The sequence below is a fragment of the Carettochelys insculpta genome, chromosome 25 (assembly GCF_033958435.1).
Source record: "Carettochelys insculpta isolate YL-2023 chromosome 25, ASM3395843v1, whole genome shotgun sequence".
NCBI lineage: Eukaryota > Metazoa > Chordata > Testudines > Carettochelyidae > Carettochelys > Carettochelys insculpta.
This window is the reverse complement of record NC_134161.1, coordinates 16,149,839-16,170,778: the sequence shown is the minus strand read 5'-3', so window position 1 is coordinate 16,170,778 and position 20,940 is coordinate 16,149,839. Positions and strand designations below refer to the sequence as shown.

At 54.0% G+C, this 20,940-nt stretch overlaps 2 protein-coding genes across 6 annotated transcripts; one reads left to right on the top strand and one right to left on the bottom strand.

The window, feature by feature from the left end:
• Nucleotides 1-132: 132 nt before the first annotated feature.
• Nucleotides 133-9,168, bottom strand: LOC142001679 (cryptochrome-2-like). Of its 4 annotated transcripts, none has more exons than XM_074977164.1 (11): nt 9,041-9,168; nt 8,373-8,645; nt 7,518-7,712; nt 6,886-7,004; nt 5,579-5,733; nt 4,956-5,096; nt 3,756-3,923; nt 3,179-3,319; nt 2,355-2,506; nt 1,670-1,899; nt 133-1,192 (listed from the first exon to the last, which is right to left on the bottom strand). In XM_074977164.1, the coding sequence occupies exons 2-11, from the start codon at nt 8,585-8,587 to the stop codon at nt 1,116-1,118; spliced, it is 1,593 nt and encodes a 530-aa protein (XP_074833265.1). In that variant the 5' UTR covers nt 8,588-8,645; nt 9,041-9,168; the 3' UTR covers nt 133-1,115. The 4 variants fall into 4 exon arrangements, with proteins under 4 accessions (XP_074833265.1, XP_074833266.1, XP_074833264.1 ...); XM_074977165.1 differs by lacking the exon at nt 9,041-9,168 and adding an exon at nt 8,821-8,952; XM_074977163.1 differs by lacking the exon at nt 9,041-9,168 and adding an exon at nt 8,776-8,908.
• Nucleotides 8,956-20,407, top strand: TIRAP (TIR domain containing adaptor protein). 2 transcript variants are annotated; one of them, XM_074977169.1, is made up of 4 exons: nt 8,956-9,277; nt 13,143-13,194; nt 15,261-15,810; nt 16,244-20,407. In XM_074977169.1, the coding sequence occupies exons 1-4, from the start codon at nt 8,960-8,962 to the stop codon at nt 16,398-16,400; spliced, it is 1,077 nt and encodes a 358-aa protein (XP_074833270.1). In that variant the 5' UTR covers nt 8,956-8,959; the 3' UTR covers nt 16,401-20,407. The 2 variants fall into 2 exon arrangements, with proteins under 2 accessions (XP_074833270.1, XP_074833271.1); XM_074977170.1 differs by having other exon boundaries at nt 15,261-15,881.
• The last annotated feature ends 533 nt before the right edge of the window (nt 20,408-20,940 follow it).

Genomic DNA, 20,940 nt, shown 5'->3' with positions numbered 1-20,940 from the left:
GGATTGCTTACTAATTTATGAATAAGGCTGCCAGAAAAGTTGTCTGGAAAATAGCAGACTCAGTGGAGCTGTGCTGCCCAAGCCTTAGTGTGTGTTTGTCGTTTCCCCCCCTCTGGCCCTCACAGCCCTGAGGCCCCCTTACCACCGTCTGGACCTTGACCCCTTCTGCCTCATTCCAGCTCAGAGGCCAACTATCAATGGGCCAGACTAACAGCACAGCCCCCACCTTGCAGATGCCTGGTGCAGCCCCAGCTGCCTGAGCCCCATATGAGTCTGTTCTGGTCTGGCTATGGTCTGAAGAAGTGGGTCTGTCCTATGAAAGCTCACCTAATACATTATTTTGCTAGTCTTAAAGTGCTACTGGACTGCTTTTTGTTTTGATAGTATAGAGACTAGCATGGCTCTCTCTCTGTTACTCTATAATTAACTTATCCAAAAGCACAATGTTTGGTTTAAAAGTCAGACTATATATAGATAGATACAGGACAGAATCTGCACTCTCCTAAATTTGGGTTAATAAATTTAGCAGCACAATTTAGCTATCGGCATTTATAGTGGGGCTCATTCCTAAGAGGCTCCGCTGCGAGTAGTTTGTGTAAAGCAAATACAGTAACAAGCATAGATTGTCCCTCTGTCAATGAGAATGGAGGAAAGGGTGTTGCTCAGGAAACACAAGCCCTCAGTGAAGGTTTGTTACTTCCTCAACTTCAGGATGTCTAGATCAGCTCTGCCCCTGGCTTCAGCTATTGTCAGACTCCACCTCCTGCTTCCAGGGAGAGCTTTATACCCAAAGGAGACCAGACCCACTCCTTGGCAATGGCCTTTCCAGAAGGGACAGGTTGCTGCTCCCAGGCCAGCAGCCTGGAGAGCACCAGCACCAAAGGGGGGTTTGCTGAGCCAGTGCCAGGCATGAACAAAGGTGTATGGCAGGAAGGTTTCCCTTGATGGAGAGCAGGGCTCCCATCGGTCCAGGTCACAGAACACAGCCCAGAGCCTCTTTATAAAGCCGCCATGGCAAGGGAGTGGGCTTGTGCTGCTTGGTGCAGGAGCTTGGCTCTCCCCCAGCCCAGAAGAGACCAGCCCCTTCTCGAGCGCCACCAGCCATGCTGAGGAATTCAGCTGCTTTTCTTCTTCCGCTTCTTTGTCAGCACTTTGGCCACAGACCGAGCCACCGGGAGCCCCTGTTCGGCACCTAGGAGAAGAAGCCAGCACCCAGGTTATTGTTGGAGAGGGCAGGCTGAGCCTCTCTTCCTTGCTCAAACCCTGCAGATGCATGTAGGGAAGAGCGTGACACATCTCCCATGGCAGGAAGAGCCGTCCCCACAGTAACCACCACAAGCCTTAGTGCTTACCAAGCCTCCCATCATCAGTCTGCAAGTGCCTTAAAGAGATATGTGGGTTTTCCCCATGTTACATACAGGGGAGCTAAGGCACCGGGTGATCAGGTGGTTTCCCAAGGTCACCCAGCAGCTTAGTAGCAGAGAGGGGTATAGAACATAGGTTTCAGAAGTCCCAGGTCAGGGCTCTAGCCCTTAGCTGTGCTGCCTCCTCAAGGCAGGGCTGTCCTGGATCCCCTCCCCCCTTTATGCACAGTTCACACCTTGCACTTCCCACCCCCACCCTAGGGAGGCCAAGTCACAGAGCGGCTCTAGGTAAGGGGGGCTGGTACCTTTCTTGCCAACCCCTCCCTCGGGGTGGGCCCCACTGCTGGCTGCTCTCCGTGCATAGGCTGCCTTCATGCGTTCCATGTTCCTCTTCCTCACCACCTCGTGCACCACAATGGGCTTGGGGTAATCACGGCCAATCACACAGCCTGCCTGCTCCTGCACACGGCGTGGCGCCTTCCAGGGCTCGTAGATGTACTCAGCTGGGAACTTCCGCAGGAAGGGGAGGTACTTCCTGGAGGAGGGGTGGGCCCCAGAGGAACACAAAACAGTCAGCCCCCAAGAAACAAGCCAAGGAGGGGATTCAGTGCCTTGCGGTGGGGCCCCTATGTATCCACAGGCAGCTGCCTTCACCAGTGCAGCCCAGGCTGAGGGGGCTAGAGCTGGGCACCAGATACGTGGCCTCTCTACAGAAGGGGAGGTGATCTGGAGAGGTGTCCTCCACCCCCAGGAAAGGGACAAGAGCTCTTCGCAGGCGGTGCCGGCCTCCAGTGGCTGCCACTCATCCAAGCAGCCTAAAAGCTCAGAGGATTCACTGCCACAAACCATCTGCTGGGCAGAGGCAGGTGAAAAACCCCAACCCACCCATGGCATCCCTGCTGTAATGCTGCGCTGGCTGGCAGTAGCCTGCCTGATGCAGGAAGAGGCTGGGCCCCACTACAGCTCTGCTGGACTGGGGCCTGCACCTACTTGATATACTCTCCGCCCTTGTCCGTCTTCTTGCCGAAGGCGATGGGCGAGTAGACACGGAAGAACTGGTGGAAGAAGGCGCTCGCTGACAGCCACTGCCAGTTACCAGCGTTCAGGAACCAGTCGGCATCCAGCAACAATTCCTCGAAGACCTGGGGCCAGGGGAGAATGTTTTACGACATCGTTCATGACCTTCACTCACTCCAAGCTTGCTGCTTTCTTTTCCCTGGGCTCAGGGGACTCCTGACCCACAGCATGGATCATCCAGCAGCCAGTCTGTGGAGTCACCCCAGCGGCAGGCGAGCCGCTCCTGCTGTCAGCCTTCCAGTCCCCTGCTGTGCTTTCCTACCTGCCCCAGCTATAGCAGGAGAACTCCCCAGTCCTCAAGCATCTTAGGCCAGCAGGGGGCACTGGCAGAAGCCCAGCCAGCTTTCTGAGGAACTGGCACCTCCCATGAAGCACCTATAGGATGACAGAGCATCTCCGGAGGGGGAGAAGGGTCAGCAAACTGCCTCCCGCTCAGGTAGCAGCGCTACAGCAGCGAGGGAACTACCACCCCATTCTAGAGGCTCCAGGTACGTTGGCCCCATTATAAGGCCAGCTTTGCACCTTGCTGCATTGCATGCCAGTTGAGCACGGTGAATCTCTGCCTCCCTCCCTCCCCACTGTTTGCTCAGGGACAGGCAGGGTGGAGAGTACTGGGACAGACTCCAGGATTTCCTTGGCTGCAAGTCCAGGGTGCAGCTAGCAGCATCTACTTTGCCAAGGATGAAGCCTCTAGAGGTCCCTACCATTTCAGCAGAGCCTCTTGTGGCATGCCTGACCTTTTGCCCTTCCTCCCAGGATATCCACAGGTCTCCTCGAGTCAGGAAGCAAGCCACAGCATGCCGGGCCAGGTGGTGGATCCAGCCTTCTGTGCGCAGCTGAGTCATGATGGCATCTATAAATGGATAGCCTGTCTGCCCCTGCCATGGGGAAGGGAAACAAGGCTTAAGCTTAACCTCCGGTAAGCTAGCCTAGGCACAAGTCCACTAGAGCAAAGATCAGATACATGTACAGTGGCTGGCTGGGCTCCCAGAGGTTAGGGAGGACTCGCCTTGCCCTGGCCTCAGGGAGCAATTTGTTAACTCAGAGAAAAAACTGACAAAGTAACAGAGCGCACCTCTCCCAAGCCTGACCAGCGCAGGCCTTTTGCTCCACTCCATAGCCTGCCCTAGCTCCCAACCCTCCCTCCCACTGACCTCTCTTAGCTCTTTGCAATGATTACCTGATCCCTTTTGAGCTGGGTCTGACAGCAAAGTGGGCTGGCTGGCCCCAGGCCCCCTAGCCCTGCTACAAGCCCCCTTGCTACAAGGCTCATCGCTGGGACAGTTAGCAATCCAAACTGCCCAAAACAGGTACCTCGCTCCAGGCTTGGAGGTACTCCAGATTGTGATCCCAGTCCACCTGCACGCAGATGGGGTTGCCTTCCATCTTGTGGAAGTTGGGGATCCCAGCTCCCACCGTGTAGAAGAACTCCCTCCACAAGAGCTGCCCATGCAGAGAGACTGGTGGACTGGAGTGTTTCCTCTGTTAAAAAAGGGCAGACGTCAGTCTTGTCTCTGACTGCCGAGAAAGAAGAGTCCCAGAGAAGGGCTCTTGTGGTGGTCCCCTACCAGGAGTTACTGCTAGTGGCTTCCCAGGCACTCCCACACACACTGTGTAGAGTTTAAGGACTCAGGAAAGTGAGTGATTAATAGGACTGGCTAAAGCTGGGCACCATCCAGGGAAGTGTTGTAAAAACTTCCATTTATGCAGATCTGCCAAGGTACCTCCTGCTTCATCCATCAGCCCCTGCTCTTCTAGGCTTGGGATTTCTTATCCAGAGGCCTTGACAAAGCCAAAATGTAAAGTACAGATTGAACTTCTCTCATCCAGCAACCTCGGGATCTGATCGGCGCCGGACGAGAGAATTTGCTGGATGAGAGGTCAATATTTCCAAACACCTCACTAACACTTTCACCTCTTACTGGGCTTTTAGGAGACTTTTAGGGGTAAATTACAGATAAATAACAGCACAGAACACTGAGAGCCAGAACTGGTGGCTGGAAACAAACTTTATGGGACTGCAGGAAGCTTGGCTACACCCATGATAATTGGCCACCCGACGAACTAAAGTCATGTTGGATTAGGGATGTTGCCAGATGAAAGTTCCGCATTAGAGAGGTTCAACCTGTACCTCGGTCGTATTGACAAACTAAACCTATAACAGGTCACAATACAAGGTCTCCTTTGGGATTCTAGGGTTTAAACCCAAGAGATCAGGTGTAAACCTAACCTACTACATTATCCAGCTCACCCATCACCCCTCCTGCTAAGGGGTTCTGCTGCCATTCGTACCCCATTCCCATTGACCCACATCCAGCATCCTTACTGGGCCACGAACATTATTGACCTACGCAGAGCAATAACTCCGCCTCCAAATGCCCCACACCCACAGACTCCAGCAGCCCTTGCAGGGCAGGACGCCGCGATGCTCCCACCAACACTGGCAGGCTTAACGCAAACCCTGGCCAGCATCCGAAGAAAAGAGCTACTGAGAAAAGCCGGTTTCCTCCTTACCCCCTGGTAGGTTTCAGCCAATCTCCACCAGAAAGTTCGCACTGACAAGCATCCGAACTTGAGGTAAGGGCTCAGCACGGTGGTGCTTGGGCTCAGGGAGTTGGGTTCAGTCTGGGGCTTCTGGAAATTACACACCCAGGCCTGGAAAAGGACGAGATGCAGATGAGGCAGAGCGCAGGGGACTCCCTGCCCAGGGAAGTGGATGGCTTAACTGTTTACAAAGAGAACCACTTGAAGGCAGGCGGGCCGGCAGCATCTCCAGCACTCTTAGTCCAGCACTTATGATCCCAGCATACGCAAACGGAGTGACAAGGGGAGCAGTTCCAGGCACTGCCATTCTAATCATCACCTCCCACCAGTATGCAGGCTCTTAGCACAGGGGTAAGCGATTGCAAATGCAAGACATGAATGAATTAGGCCTGGAGTCTTTAATGGAGCAGCTGGTAGTGCTGTACATACAGCCAAGATGCTCCTGCTAAACCCCCTGCAGGCTCAGCCCCTTGCAGGGACTCCATCTGAGATATTTCTTTTGCACTGTCTGCTTGAAAATAGAGGGGTGCAAACGTTAGCCCATCAATGCCCCAGCCCCAGAGGGGGGAAAGTCTCAATGCCAACTACCATACCGTCCTGTTCATGTGCAAGTCAAGCCTGCCAAGGGCCTCCGACTCTCCTCCTGGGTACAGGCGAGGACCTGCTTGCTTGGGGTCCTGACCCAGCTCCTCCAGCGTTGGGATCCCGTACTCAGCATCGTGGTTGTCTTTGCAGGGGGTGCAGCAATCTGTGCAAATAGACACACTCAGTCCTTCCAAGCACCATCAACACCAAAACCTACAGGACGTTTGTCTCCCCTCTTCAGCTGGAAGGAATCTCAAAGTGTTTCCTAGAACTAAATGGGATTGCTGCACCAACATCAAGGTGCAGCCACCTCTGAGGTGGAATATGGCTGCTGGTGGATAACCTCATGACACCACTACCCTAGAGTCTAGGAGAAGGAGAAAAGAACAATCCCACATCCCTTGGAAACTGCAGGAAGATTTTTGGGAACATACCAGTCAGGGCAGCTTGCAGTCCCAGTGCTGAGACATTTCCATGGCAGAGAACCACCGCATTAACAAAGGCTGGTCCCATACTCAAAGGACTTGGTCTCTATCCAACCTGTAACCAATCCCTGTAGTGGGCCAGGTGCCACAGGCCCACCCAGTTCCAGAGGAGAGCTCTGGAGGGGCTGAGAGACTGGGCCATTGAGCACCAGCAAACTTCTCTGCAGCTCCTGCAGCAAATTCTGCCAAGCCGGACTCCCGTGGAGTCATACAGGCTCATCAGGACACAGTGTTCTCCCTGGGTTTTGGCAAGGACACAGGAAGCCTTTTCCAAATAAAGGAACCATTTAGGAATCTGAAGCCCTCATATTAGCCCAGAGAGGCAGAACTAAGCCACAAGCCACTGTGGCCAGGCCAGCATGAGTACCAGCCAAGCTGGGCTGGATGTCATCTCTTTCCCTGCCTCTTGTCCAATCCAGACTGGCAAGAGCAGATAGTTTCTTCAGAAGGCCACTCTTTATTCCCACCTAGGCACAGCTTAGCCCTTTGTCTCCAGGCAGGGCCATGCTGCATTCAAACACTGTCCGCACATCCCCAGCTGCCAGGGCATCCCCCATTCCTGTTCACAGAATCCTCAGGCTGGAAAGGATCTCAGGAGGTCATCAAGTCCAGCCCTCTGCCCAAAGCAGGACCAATCCATCATCCCAGCCAGGGCTTCGTCAAACCGGGACTCAAAAACCTCCAGGGATGGAGACTCTACCACCTATTGTTACTCTGGGCTCTCTTGATCTGGACTGGTTTCAACCAGTTCCTGAATGAACTTGTTTGTTCCACACCTGTACAGAGGGAAACTTGGGCACGTTTCCCAGTCATTACACCAAGCCACTCACCCTTTAGGCTTTCCAGAGTGGGAGCTGGCACAGGCTGCTTCGGGGGTCCCAGTGCCTCCAGGAGCATCTGTAGCCGCGCATAGGTCAGAGGCACCTTGTCATTGTTCTCAGCAATTATTCTGTGGATTGTCAAAAGGGATCAGAATGGCTGGAATCGCTAAGGAAGGGAATCATAATAAGATTAAAAAATACCATATTGCCTCTATAAATCCCCACATCATGAATATTGTGTGCAGATGTGGTCACCTCATCCCAAGAAATACATTGGAATTGGAAAAGGTTCAGAGAAGGGCAACAAAAATGGAACAGCTGCCTCTGAGCAGAAATGAGAGGTTGGGAAGGCCAGCACTTTAACAGTGTTCCAAGAGGAGTTAGATGAGTTCACAGAGGACAGGCCCAGTAATGGCTGTCCCCCCAGTATGGGCAGGAAGGCGTCCCTCTGGGAATGAGCAACAGATAATGGATCACTGTTACTGGTTCCATTCACACCCTCTGCAGCACCTAGCCTTGGTCACTATCAGAGGACAGGTTACTGTGCTGGATGGACCTTTGGTTTGACCCAGTTTGACTGTTCTTATGTTTAATGCCCAGCAATGAATAAGCCACACGAGGACTCCACTCCTGGGACCCACCTGTCAGTGTCATACAAAGTGTTGGACACCTTCTGAATAACCTCAATGCCATGTTCAGCTGCCAGCCTCACCACCTCTGTATCTCGCTGCTTGGAGTAGGGCTCCGTGTCTATCTCAAACGTCAGCCGTGTCACCTTCCACTCTTTAAAGAGGCCTGGGAATACCTCCATTGGGCAGCCACGCACCACAAACAGCCTGCGGAGAGGCCACCAAAGTCCAGTCACAGGAAGTGAGATAAACAGGAAGGCACAGGAGCCCAGGCTTGGCTGCTGGCCTCAAGAGAGAGCGTTGCATGGTGGAAGGCGTAGGCTATATACAGTCATGCCAGGCCACATGCAAATAGGACTGGTCTGCATGGCCCGCACCTCCTTATCAGAAGTCAGGGCAGCTACAATCTACTCCATTTTATGGACTGGGGAGGATCCCTCAGGCTCCTGGCTGAGGGACAGCTGGGGTCCGCAGGCTTAGGGTGTGACTCTGGCAGCTTAGCAGGAACGCAGGAGAGAGACGTAGTCAGACTGAGCTTTTCAGAGGACACCAGCTCTCCAGGCAGAGAACCTGCCAGCACTCCGCACTATGAAGCCACAGCTCCCTGGCACTGTATTCTCTGGGACAGGGAGCTCCAAACAGCTGGAGCCAGAGGGACCCAAGGAAGGAGAATTCGAGCATCTACTGGGCCCATGCTGCAAGTCCTGTAGTACACAGCTCCCAGCAAATGCAGTGCAGGTGCCCTCTAGGGAGAGCTAGCAGAATCAAACCCCAGGTTTTCCAGGTACCAGAGACAACTCCAGTGCTGTAACAGTGCATGGCCACACCCCTCTACTCACACCCAGGATCTGCCTGGACAGGACTTGCCTTGAGTTCAGTTTCCTGAGGCTCTCGTCCAGATCTCTCAGGGACTCGACCAGGAATCTCCAGCGGTTGACACTGACACGCATGTTCTTTGGGAACCAGGGGTCGAGGATGAAGATGGGATAGAGCTGGTGGCAGTCCGCCAGCGCTGCCAGCAGGGCAGGGTTGTCATGAAGGCGAAGGCCCTTACGAAACCAGTGGATGGAGCAGTGCTTCATTCTGTGGGTGGGGCTCCCCGGGCTGTGCCTTCCTGCTCCCCTGCGTGTGTCAGGGCTCCTGGGGACAAAGGAAAACAAACAAAACTAAGTGCCCTGAGACTGCCCCCCTCCAGCCCAACAGCACCAAAATCAACCCGAGTTAGGTGCCTAAATCCCTGGGCCCCGGGAAATCAGTGGGAGTTAGGCACCTTGCAGCACCTGGGCCCAGTCCAGCCCCAGTCCTCGGGGATCACCTGGGATCGACCAGAGCCTCCCTAGGGCGGCTCCTGCGCGAGCCGCTAAAAGGAAAACACGGACTTGCGACCAAACCGGCCCGGCACTGCTGGCGAGAGAGGGACCCCACCGGGGCCGGGTGCCCGGCTGCAGCGCGCAATGGCCCCGGCTAGTCAAAGGCACGTGTCCGGGCCGGACCCGCCGGATCCACCCCCGGAGGCGGGGACCCCGCCGAGCTACCGAACAGGCCACGGTCCGCCAGGGGCGGTGCCTCGCCGACATCCAACCCGCGGCGGGGCGGGGATCGGATCCCTCCCGGCTGCCCCCTGCTCCGTGCGGGGAGGGACGGGCCCCGGCACAGGGCCCGATCGAGCCCCGCTCTGGCCTCTCCCAGCGGCGCGCCCGGGCAGCGCGGCGCCGGGCCAGGCGGAGGAGGCGCCCCCTGGCGGCGCGGGACGGGCGGCGGGGAGGAGCGGGGTGAGTACCCGCCCGCTGCGCCCCCCGCCCCGGCCGGGCCCGCGAGAGGTGGAAGCGGCTTGAAGCGGGGCTGCAGCGGCCCCCCGCCGGCACCGCGAGCCGCAGGCGGCAGCTGCCCCGGGCCGGGCGGCAGGAAGCTGCGGGCCCCGGAGCAGGGCGGCCGCCCGTGCCTGCAGCCGGGTTTGCTCGAGTTCCCGCTGCTGGGAGCGGGCCCGGCAGGTGCCCTCCCGCCGGCCCGGAGGGGGCCCGGCCAAGCAGCGGGGGCGGACCCGGGGCTGCCAGTTCCTTCTGTGGAAAGGGAAACGTAGGGGAGGGAAGGAGGGACCCTCGGGCGCGCGGGAGCCCCCCTCTCCCCACTGCTGCTGTTCCTGCTGCAGCCAGACCCTCCCTGGCCCCGCCTGAGGTTGCAGGGGGATCGCACGGCGAGGTTCTCCCGGCTCTCTGCAGACTTCGCTGGGCAGCGCGGGGCGCAGGAGGCGCCTGCTCTGTGGGAGGTGAGAGGGGGTTAAGGAGCGCTGCTGGCCTGGGGCGATGGCTCCATCTGGCGCGGCTTGGTGGCCCTGGCTGTGGGGCGCTGGGTTTGCTCTCCCGGCCGCCCGCCCGCCCGCCCGCCCGCAGTGCTGCTCCCAGAGGGCAGAGCCGTTTCACCGACGGCGGCGGGGGCTCTGCACAGCTCCCATCCCCCAGAGGCGGATTCACATGGGGTTGCTGCTAGGAGCTGCCCCTGGCTAGGGGCGTCTGAGCTCAGGCATCGCTCTGTGTTCTGCACCTGAGTGCATGAAGAGAACAACACTGAGCTTTGTGGCTCCTCTGGCCTAGCCCCTGCTGGACTTGGGGAGCCTGAGCTGTGCCTCTAGAGCGTCTCCGCACAGCTCCCCCTTCGCCAGCCCTCCCAAGGCCTGACAGTTCCCCCACCCCAGCTTTATGCAGCGCTGTGTGACTCCTCACAGAGAGCCTTGGGCATAACTCGCGCCAGTAGTTGTGTACTGTCTCCAAACGTTGCCCCCGCCCTTTTTACTCCTTTTCCCAAACCTGATATGACTCTGTTGACCTGTACTGGGCCCAGTACGGATCCATGAGGGACCCGGCTATTTACCACCGTCCACTGCGAAAACTGACCCTTTGTTTACTGTCTTTTAGTCAGACAAGGGCCTTCCTCCTTCTCCTACCATCTGTTACTGCTGTAGGGCCCTGCCAAAGGGTTTCTGAAAGCCAGAGTACACTGTGTCAACTGGACACCCTTTTCCACGTGGCTTTTGACACCCTCAGGAATTCTTACATAGGTTGCACCTCCCTGGTCTAGCATGACTGGGACCTGAGGGGTTCTGAACAAGGGAATTTGCTGGACCAGGGGAGGTCCCCTGCCTCTAGCCACCAAGCCTGCAGCAGGCACCCTGCCTTGCCCCTGCCCTCCCACTCCCACTCCCACTGGGTAGGCTGCTCGCTCAGCTGCTGTTGGGGGGTGGATGGACTCTGGCTCCTGCTGCAGAGTTCCATCTCTGGCCTCATGTTCCCATGGGACCACCAGGGGACTCTGGCCCCACACTCCCTGAGATGCCACCGGACTCCAGTTCCAGTTCTGTCCATGGGGCTGCCAAAGGGCTCTGGCTGTGGCTCCAGCATCAGTCCTGTGCTTCCCAGGGCTGCTGTGGGACACCAGCCTTGTCCCATACTGCCCACAGCCAGACTGCAGAGGCTGTTGTCCATGGTTCTGTCTTGCCCTCCTGCTCTTCTGCTCCCAGGCTCTCTGACCCAGAAGCATCTGTGGTCCTGCCAGACCATGGATGTTGCCAGACCAAACAGTGCCAGTTTTAGGAGGTGCAACCTGTGTGTAGGTCAGTGAGGCACAATTTCCCTTTACCAAAGACATGTTGACTGTCCCCCACTTTATCAAGTTCAAAGTTCTTATAGTTTCAACAGATCTGCTTGGTGCTGAAGTTAGGATTGTGGGCCTGTAATTGCCAGGATCACCTCTGGAGCCCTTTTTTTTTTTTAAATTGGTGTCACATTAGCTCTCCACAGGGTCATTTAGATGGTATGTTGCACACCGTAGTGAGTAATTGTGCAGTTTCATATTTGATTTCCTTCAGAACTCTTGGGTGAATGCCTTCTGCTCCTCATGACTTACTATAGGTTTTGGTTTTTTTTGGTTTTTTCTCCATAAGTTTGTTCCAAAGCCACCTCTGTTGACACCTCAGTCTGGGACAATTCCACAGACTTGTCCCCTAAGCATGGCTGAGATGTGGGAATCTCCCTCACATCCTCTGCAGTGAAGACCAATGCAAAGAATTCATTGAGCTGCTCAATGGTCTTTCCTTCCTTCAGAGCACCTTTAGCACTGTAATCTTGTAGTGGCCACACACACTGTCTGGCAGGCTTTCTGCTGGTGACATACTTACAAAAATGTTAGCTGTTAGTTTTTGGTACTTTTGCTAGTTGCTCTTCAGTTTCCTTTTTGGCTTCCTGACCAGAAGGAATTTGTACATTTGGCTTGCCCCGGGGTTTATGCTACTTTCCGTTTTCCTCAGCAGGATTTTTCTGATTTTTAAAGGATGTCCATCTGCCTCTGTCTCTTCTACGCTGTTGTTGCGTCATGCTGGCATTTTGTGAGACTCCCATACCAGTTTTTTGGTTTTGCTTTTGTTTTTTTGGTTACTTGGAGTATACTTTCGGTTTGAGCCTCTGTTATGGTGTTTTTCAATAGTTTCCTTGCAGCTTGCAGAAATTTTACTGTTCCTTTTAATTTTTAAAGAATCATATGTACCCAGTGCGTCATCCTTTCTGCAGTGTGGTGTCTACCAAAGACAAAAAATCTTACAGCAGCCATTGAGCTACTGAGTTAAGTTAGTGTGGGCAGAAGTAGCCTCATTATCTGAGGGAAGGAAGTCCCTTGCCAAATCTCCCTGAGTTTAGTGGCAGTCTCTTCCCTCACTGGGCATATGGAACTAGGGGAGCAGTGGCTTGGGGAGCCCCTTCCAGTTCAGGGACGTGGCCAGTGCAGATCCTCCAGAGAGCACTGCAAAGATGGGAACTGAACCAGAGCATGCCTGCTTCCCTGCCTCCCCTGTGCCTGAGGGACACCCAGACTTGTAAAGAGACTAAGCCCAATGACTAAGGCAGGCATCAGAAAGCCAGTGTGGCCACCTGTTGTTTGAGATGTGCTCCCGGAGATTATGGGGGAATGGTTGGACAGAGCCTGCCTGGCTGCATGGTGTGAGGGTGGACTGAAGCCCAGGTGACCAAGTGTCTGCATTGTAAAGTGACTGCTCTGCACGTGTGCTCAAGAATTCCCATTGGGGTAGAAGGGTCCTGGCATCTTTGGGGGAATTTTCACAAGCGGAGGTCATCCAAACTCTGTGCTTGTCCAAGCAAAGGTAGGGCGGCAGCAATAAATGGCCTTTGCTTCACTTCCTTATTTTAAAGCAGCTGCATTTTCCACAAGAAGGAGCCAAGCGAGTGCTGACGCCTGCTTGTTGCAACACAAGAGAACCCAAAGTGTCTGGTCTGGTGTTAGCTTGGCTGTCTCCCTGGTGTGCTACAGCCAGTCGTCTTGGCCACATCCAAAGGCCTTTCAGTTACCTGGGTTTAGTGCAGGCTCGATGACCTGGGAGACGGAGGTGCCCTGTCCACCTGGCCAGGGATGGGTGTCCGGGAGCGATCTCTTGTACAGCACTGGCATGTGGAACACACCGATTGCTCCTTCCCCTTGGGCTGGGGGAGGGGGCCGGAGGGCAGGGGTGTGTGGTGCAAAGCAGGTGCCATCTTTTCCTTCTGGAACTGTACAGGGCCCACCGCTGCATTTAATACCCACACAAAAGGAAGCGCAACAGCTGCCAAGCTACCTCCCTTTCCCTTTCTCTTACAGGTCAAGACTCACATGGGCACTTCTCATCTGACAGTTACCTCTGACATGGCTGGTGAGTATGCCGGCAGCATGGCCGGGCTGAGTGAGGGGCTGGGAATGGGAGGCAGAGTGTCTATCCCTGCTCTGCCCCTGACCTACTGTGAGCCCAGGAGCCTTGGCTCACTCCTGTGCCAATTCCCCCGTTCTCTGAGGAAGGGATGGTTTACCCAGCTCTCTAAAGTGCTTGGAAGGGACCCCGCCAGCAGAACCTCTTCCACTTCACTCTCACACCCTTGCAAGGCGCTAAATGAACCATATCAGCTTGGGGCAGGGACTTGGCCACCGCTGTGGAGGCCTCCCTGGAGATCTTGACTCAGCGTGCAGTTGCAGTCCCCCCAGCAAGTAAGAAGGTGAGATGGAGAGTACAGAAGTCTACGAGCAAAGACTGTTGTAAGTCAGCTGTGCAGCCCTCTCTGGAATACTGTCAGCCACGTGGCCACCCACTTCCAAGAAGGTCAACAAGAATGATGAAGAGCACGAGAATTTCCCCAGGAGAGGAGATGGGAGTGTCTTCCTTAGAAAGGAGACCTTCAGGAGAGGAAGTGCAGCAGAGGCTCTGGGTCCAACCACTGCCTCCGTGTCCTCTCTCCATGGAGTTCCAGTGCATTCAGACCACCACGGTGACTCTGCCTGCCAGCTGAGTCATGAGCTAGGAGGTAGGGTCAGAACCAAATCTTCCATCCAGTCGCGGTCCCTTCTTTCAGCACCTGTCTCAATCACAATGGCCTTTCCCCTGGCTCCACTGACTGCCAATGTACACGGTGCTACCACGGTTCATGAGGACAAGCTCTGGCAGGGATGGTGTGAGGTGACTGCACTGGAGCGTGGTTAAATCACAGGCGGGGTGAGTCACTCCTTGGCTAGATTCCAGCCAATCCAGGAGTCACTTGTGGCTCTCAGGGCAGGTATATAAGCCACTCAGGAGGCACAGCAGCTCTGTCTGCCCTGCTTGCTTCATGGCTTGAAACGTCCTCGGCCCAATAAGGGCGACAGACTCTGCAGGCCTGAGCCTGGCTCCCACCCCTACATTTGAGTTGCCCCAATCCTGCTCTGCACTCCTGATTCTGGCTCTGACCTCTGACCTGATCACCACCACGCTGACCCCAGGGCTGAGCATCCATCTCTCAGTGTTTGACATTTATGGCAGGGCTTGAGCTGATCACTAACTCTAATGGTGCGGGACAGACTATCCCACATCTGCCATTGCAGGCTTCTTACGTCTTTCTCCTAACCCGTCTGGTGCTGGCCACTGCTGAGGACAGGGACTGAACTAGATGGAGCTGAGGTCTAATCCAGTTTGGCCATTCCCATGTAAGCCTGACCTAGCGGCTGAGGTAAAGCAGCTGGGGAGCCAGGGAGACAAGTGCTGAGTTGAGTGGAGAGGAGGCAAATTACACCCTTCATCCCCCCCATCCTTTACAAACCCTCGTCAGCATAGAGAAGCTGCTCCATCTGGGGTGAAGCCCAGCAGCTGCCATCCCAGTGCGTGGAGGGACACACTTTGATTGACAAACTAACATTTACCTGGGTGGCCTGGAACAACTGCACAAGTCTGTGCGGTTCAGAGACCCTTCATATTGACGGGATCAGCCAGGGCCCATATGCAGTGAACTACCTGGTGCTTGGATGTCCCCTGCAGAAAGAAGGGCAGTCATTCCAGCTAGGACCCTAACCTGAGACTCAGACCTGATGCCTGGCTTGCCCGCTGGCTCCTCCATGAAACCAGGATTTTTTCTAATTGGTCTTTTGATTACAGCCCAGCCACTCTCAATCTCCCTTTGCCCTTCCATGCCTGTGTGGAACGGCCCCCCTCTCTCAGCACAGTTGGACTAGCTCTGTCTAACAATCAAGAGCTGTGACTCAGTGCACGGCTCTGCCTTGGCACCCAACCTGTCTGCTCAGGTCCTGGGGCAGGGCTGGCACGTGGGCTCCAGGACTCCACTTCCCTGAGGGCCCCAGGATTAAGAGTGCAGGAGTTTGGATGAGAAGCTCCTCTGGGCCCAGGGGGTAGGGCTGTGAATATGCCCAAGAACATTTCACCTTTCAGTGAATCTTACTTTGACCTTTTAAACTCCATAGGGTGGCTCAGGCGGCTCCTGCAGAAACCCAAGCCAAGTGCCAGCTCCCCAGAAAGTGGCGTGAGTGCTGTCCTCAAACAGCCATGCTCCTTCTCTTCCTCTTCCTCTTCCTCCTCCTCAGAGATGACTGCCAGTTCTTCGGCCTGCAGGTCAGTGGGCAGCCTAGGACAGCTGCCTTCTGCCCCCCAGGTGAGCATCAGCAGCTCGGGGAGTCCCCGCTGGGCCAAGAGCTACGATGTCTGTATCTGCCACAGCGAGGGGGACTTGGAGTTTGCCGAGGAGATGGTCTCCTACCTGGAGAGCCAGCCCGAGGACATTCGGTGCTTCCTGCAGTTGCGGGATGCCATGCCTGGTGGTGCTATCACCACAGAGCTCTGCCATGCTGTACACAACAGCCACTGCTGGGTCTTGCTGATAACCCCCAGCTTCCTCAAGGATTCCTGGTGCAGGTACCAGATGCATCAGGCACTGGCAGAAGCGCCAATGGCCAACGGGCGTGCTATTCCTGTGCTGAAGGGCATTGGCCGGCGAGACTATCCCCAGGAACTGAGGTGTGTCTATTACATTAGTGTGACGTCCCAGGAGAATGGCTTCAGGCAGATTAAAGACGCAGTCCTTCACTGTAAGTAAGATACAGGGGGGAGTCAGCTGCATAACAGCCCCAGTAGGAAGTTTCTCTTCGATCAGACCTTGCTTTCTGTAGCTTCTGGGCTTCAGGAGTGACTCTCCTAGCCATGGAGTGGAACATGGCAACACTCTGACAGTCCACCACCCTATGCAGGAGTTAAAGAATCCTGTGTCCTTCTGAAACTGCAAGGGGAGCCCTAAAGCGAAGGGAATGGGGCCTCTGTCTGCTATTCGATTGGGGCAGAAAGTTAGACCTCTTCCTGGGAGAGGTACCAATACATTGCAGTGTGACAGCAGTGGAACCTCAGGCCAGCTGATGTCCCTTTGTGACCCTTGTTTCTGTCCTGTGTCTCTCAGACCTGCGGGAGCTCTGTCAAAGCACCACGAGCCAAACAGAGTGACTGGAGCCCTGCATGGGAAGCGAGCACCTGGAGAAAGCAGGTTCCAGCAACGGGGAAATGGAACGAGAATCTCCACTGCTGGTTTCCAGAGTCTCTGGAGCTGCCTCATTTGATCACTGGGCAGAGCAGATTCCAGGCCGTCTGCTGCCAAGGTCCTGATCCACAAAGCACCTGCAGAATGACAAGTGGGAGCTGACTCTCACAAGGGCTTCTGAACCGAAGTGCGAGTCTCGCATCGGGCAGCTCTGCTCTGTGGACACTAATAGCAGGCCGGCTGAGAGGACAAGTAGATGTCTAAGAGAGTGAGGCTTGCACAAGACTTCTGGTACTAAAGATGTGAAAGGAGCATGAGGCTTACTCCAGGTTGTACTGGCTGGAACCTGGTGACTGGCCTGGGTAAATAACAGGCCTGGGTAAATAAGGCCAACTAGGCAAGCTGACCCGCTTCTCGTCTGGAGAGTAGGGAGTCTAGGTTGGCGTTACCCACTTTAGTTACCCGCCACCCCACGGACTCCAAGTCACTCTCTGAATATTGAGGTTAGTGATGGGGTCCTCACTTGGGCTCTTGGAGCCCAGGTAGCTGTGTCCCATCCTGACCTTGCATTTTACTGTCTGCATCATGACTGCTTTATGCTAATATACAGACCATGCTGCACTGCCGTGCAGCAGCAACAGCACAATGTGTGGTGCCCCTTTCGCCAGGCTTTCTCCCTGCCTTCCTGGTAGCTCTGTTCAGATTGCTCAGCATTATTCTCTGTGGTGGCCTGGAACCATGGGGGGGCTGCAGTAACTCAAGATCTGATTTGTCCCTTGGGCTTGGAGCTGTAAGCTGCTCTAGAGCTGAGTGGCTTTGCTGATTTAAGGTGTGTCAGATGTCCCATAAAAGCATGGCTTTAACTAACATGTTTTTCGAAACACACCTTATATCCTATTCTAGGCAAGCCCAAGAGCTGACCCCCAATGGGTATTGGGTAGACAACAGTGTGTCCAGATCAGTAACAGAAATCCATTTGCTGCAGGGCTGATGAAACCACCTTCCATACTCAGTGCTGTCAAGCCAGGTGCTGAACTCTGCTGCTGCTTCCCCAGTTCTCTTGCCTTATGCAGGGAGACCAACACATGTACTGTGAATTCATTGCTGTGTCCTTCACCAGGAGGACTCCATGCTGCCCCCCTGGGCTGGATCAATGTACTGTCCTCTGCCACGCATGCAAACCCAAGAGTCTCTACCACTGATGTTCGTTACTAGTAGGACAACAGAGCCACCCCCACCACTGTCTGAGCAGATTCACTGTGTGTCATTGTCACCATGAGACAGGGCAGTGCTCTTATCCCCAAAAAGACACTGAAGGACCAAGTGAGTTGCCCAGGCTCAACTAGGAAGTCTGACAGCAAGTTTGAAGTCAGGTCTTCTCTGTCATAAGCTAGTGCCTTACTTTTTAGGCTACCCTATCTTTCAGCAAGCTGCTGGACAGCTAAATCTCTAATGACCTTACAGAAGCCAGCTTGGAGCTGTCACAACACATGTGCTTACTTATGCTAAATTGCTCCAAGCCCCAAGGAGGATAGGTGCTGACGCCATGGGTTCTCTGGGGCTGGAGCGCCCATGGCAAAAAAAATAGTAGGTGCTCATCACCCACCAGCCACAGCTGTTCAGGTGGCAGCCCCATCAGCTGGGGGAGATGCTTGTGGGAGGATGGAGAACAGCAGGTGGACAGGACCTGGGTGGGGTGGGGTGGTAAAGGCTGGAGCAGAGCAGGGAGTGGGGTTGGAGAGTTGGGAAGGGGGCAGAGCCTGGCAGGAAGAAGTGGAGCATGGGTGGGGCTTTGGCACAGCACAGGCGTGGAGCATCCTTGGGGAAAAAGAAAACCCAGCTCCTATGCCAAGGAGTATCAACTGACCTGACGTGACCCTTCTGGAGCTGAGATGTTCCTGAAGAGGAGCTACACAGCACCTCACCCTTTGTTCTGGGAGCAGAATGGCACTTTTCTTTTTGTTTGTTTACACTTGTAGTTTAAATTCGTGTGCACATGAATGCAGGAAAGTATTTGTTTTTATCAAATCTCCTCTCACCTTTTTTTAAACGGGTGGATCTAATGCTGCTGAAAGGGCCCAGACCAGGGGTGGCCAGCCTGCGGCTCTTTGATCAATGAAACGGGGAAGGACTGCTCACCGCTGCTCTGTGCAAGTGTCCCAGCACCTGGAGGGGGAAGTGCATGGTGGCAGCTCTGGTGAGTGCTAGGCATTGGATTAGAGCAGGGAGGGACTGGGGTACCTGGCTCTGGGGATGGAGGAGGGTGTAGAGCCACATACTGCACGTTTATTTTTATGCTATCTGTCTATCTGTATTATACATCTGTCTCTACATATAGATAGATACAGAGCTACATAAAAGTAAATAATATGGGGCTCTTTCTCTGCACTCTATCCACACCTATTTTGGCTCTTAGTCTCTAACTGGTTGAGCGGTCCTGGCCTATACAGGCTGCCTACTGAGAGCTGTTCAGCCTTAGAGCTGATACACTGCCACTGCCCAAGTTAGAAGCTGTTTTTCTTGTTTTTTCCCCTCTACTTTCCAGCTTCCCCTCCTCCAGGCACACACCTACCTCAGAACTGGACTGACTCTGCCTTGAAAGAGGAGTTAGGGATTAACAATCCCCAGAGTATCTGGCCTCGTCTTGTTTAGGAGAAGAAGTTGAATTTTAGTTTATGTTTGGATAGCATTCTAATAAACCCAACCTCAGCTGGACCATTTGCACAGCACAATAACACATTGTAGTGGGTTTCCTGCTTTTAGCTGCCTGAGTTGCAACCTAGGAAAGTCTGAGAAGTTCATGTTACTCAGTTAAGAGCCAGAGAACGAAGACTCTGGCATTGATGCTAACCACATTTTTACAGAACCCAGTCTGTAGAAACTTGACTCCTAAAATAATCACCAGATTTGCTTGAAAAATCATTCTGAACTCAAAATGCTGTCATATGGAGGCTTTGCAGTATTTTTCACATGTAACAAGGAGATGAAACTTCTGTTCAAGAGCACAGCTCAACCTTATAAACACAGAACTGCCATCTGTTTAGTCACTGTAAGTGGGAGATGTCCAGCAATCCTCAGAAAGTGAAGGAAGCTTTTCCCCCTGGCCATGGTGTCAGTGTGCATGAAATGTTTATGTGGAAATCTGGTGTAAATCTAGGTAGGGTATAACCAGCGTGAGAAAGTTAGCCTGCTAAGGGATATTAGGGAAGTCACAGCAATGCTATATCACCACAGCCCAAATGTTGAAAAATCGAGTCAGACCCCCAAAAGTAAGGGGACTGCATCAAAAGTCATCATATTTTTTAAAACAACAAATACGGGGTTCCTTTGCTTAGCCTGCTGATATTGGTGCATTTTTCAATCTTTTCTCTGCAACCATGAGCATTACAAACTTCCTTTTTTCCCCAAGATGGAAGCTGAGCTTTGCAATTAATAACCCAACTCCAACAAGGGGGATGTGAAGCTAAATAAAGAGAGACTTTGCTACAATGTCAAAAGTTAGCAGCACTATAAATAGGACAGATGGAGGAAACTGGGTTACCAGTTAATTGCCAGCTTACTTGGCCTGTCCTGTTCTTCTGGGACCAACAATATTCAGACATGCCAAGGGTAGACTGTCCATGATACTTAAGTCCCTAGACACCTTCAAGGCCAAAGAGTGCGACTTTCCAGCTGATGTTTTAAGTCATTACTTAAGGCAGGGACTTGCATCTTTCATCCTTGGCAATATCAATAGTTCAGGATTTTAATCTAGCTAGCACTTAATAGTTTGTTTTAAAATGTACACAGCTTAGTTCATATGAAACACTGAACTGACCTAATTCATCCTAAAGCCTAAGGCATGTAGGAAAACTCTGTGCCGTGCAAATGGGGAAATTTTAAGAAAAACAATTATTTGCTGGTTGGAATAAATGCCTCGATGATGCGAGATCCCTGAGGAGCCCTGGCCGAGGCACAGACAATCCACAGAACAAGTGCTGCTCTGTTCAGAAGTGCTCATTTTTGGGTGAGCCTTTTTTTTCAGCAGGGTAGCTGTGTTACCCACAAGAGTTCGTTAGCTAATAAATAAATACGTGTTAGTCTTTGAAGTGCTACAGGACTCCTTGGTTTTCATATTTTTCTGACTGGCAGGTGTTGAGACACACAAGATCCATCAGGGCAGTGGCCATGCCCATCTGTGTAGGGTTTCTGGGCATCTGGCTTTTGACCAGAACACCTGGTTGAAAAGGGGCCTGATGATGGCTCCATTCAGCACTGCTGAAAGTCTGGGTGGCAATGCTGTGCTGGCCTGGCTCCTAAGTGACTGAGGGGAGGGCAGGCAGGGAAGCTTTGCAGGCTGCCCTTGCTCCAGCCCCAGCTCTGTTGCCTCATTGGCTGAGGACCATGGCCAATGGGAGCAGCGAGTGTGGTCTGTGGGCAAGGTCAGCTTGTGCGCCTCCCTGGCCATGCCTCTGCCGTGGGCTCTGTGGACACATGGCAGCTGCTGCTGGGACAGCGGGAAGTAAGCGGTGACTGCGCCCCACTGCTGCCCCAGATCGCAGCTGCCTCCCACGCCCAGACCCCATGCTCTTGCCCAGCCTGGTGGGAAAAGGGTGATGGGTGTGGCCTCGGGGTGGGGC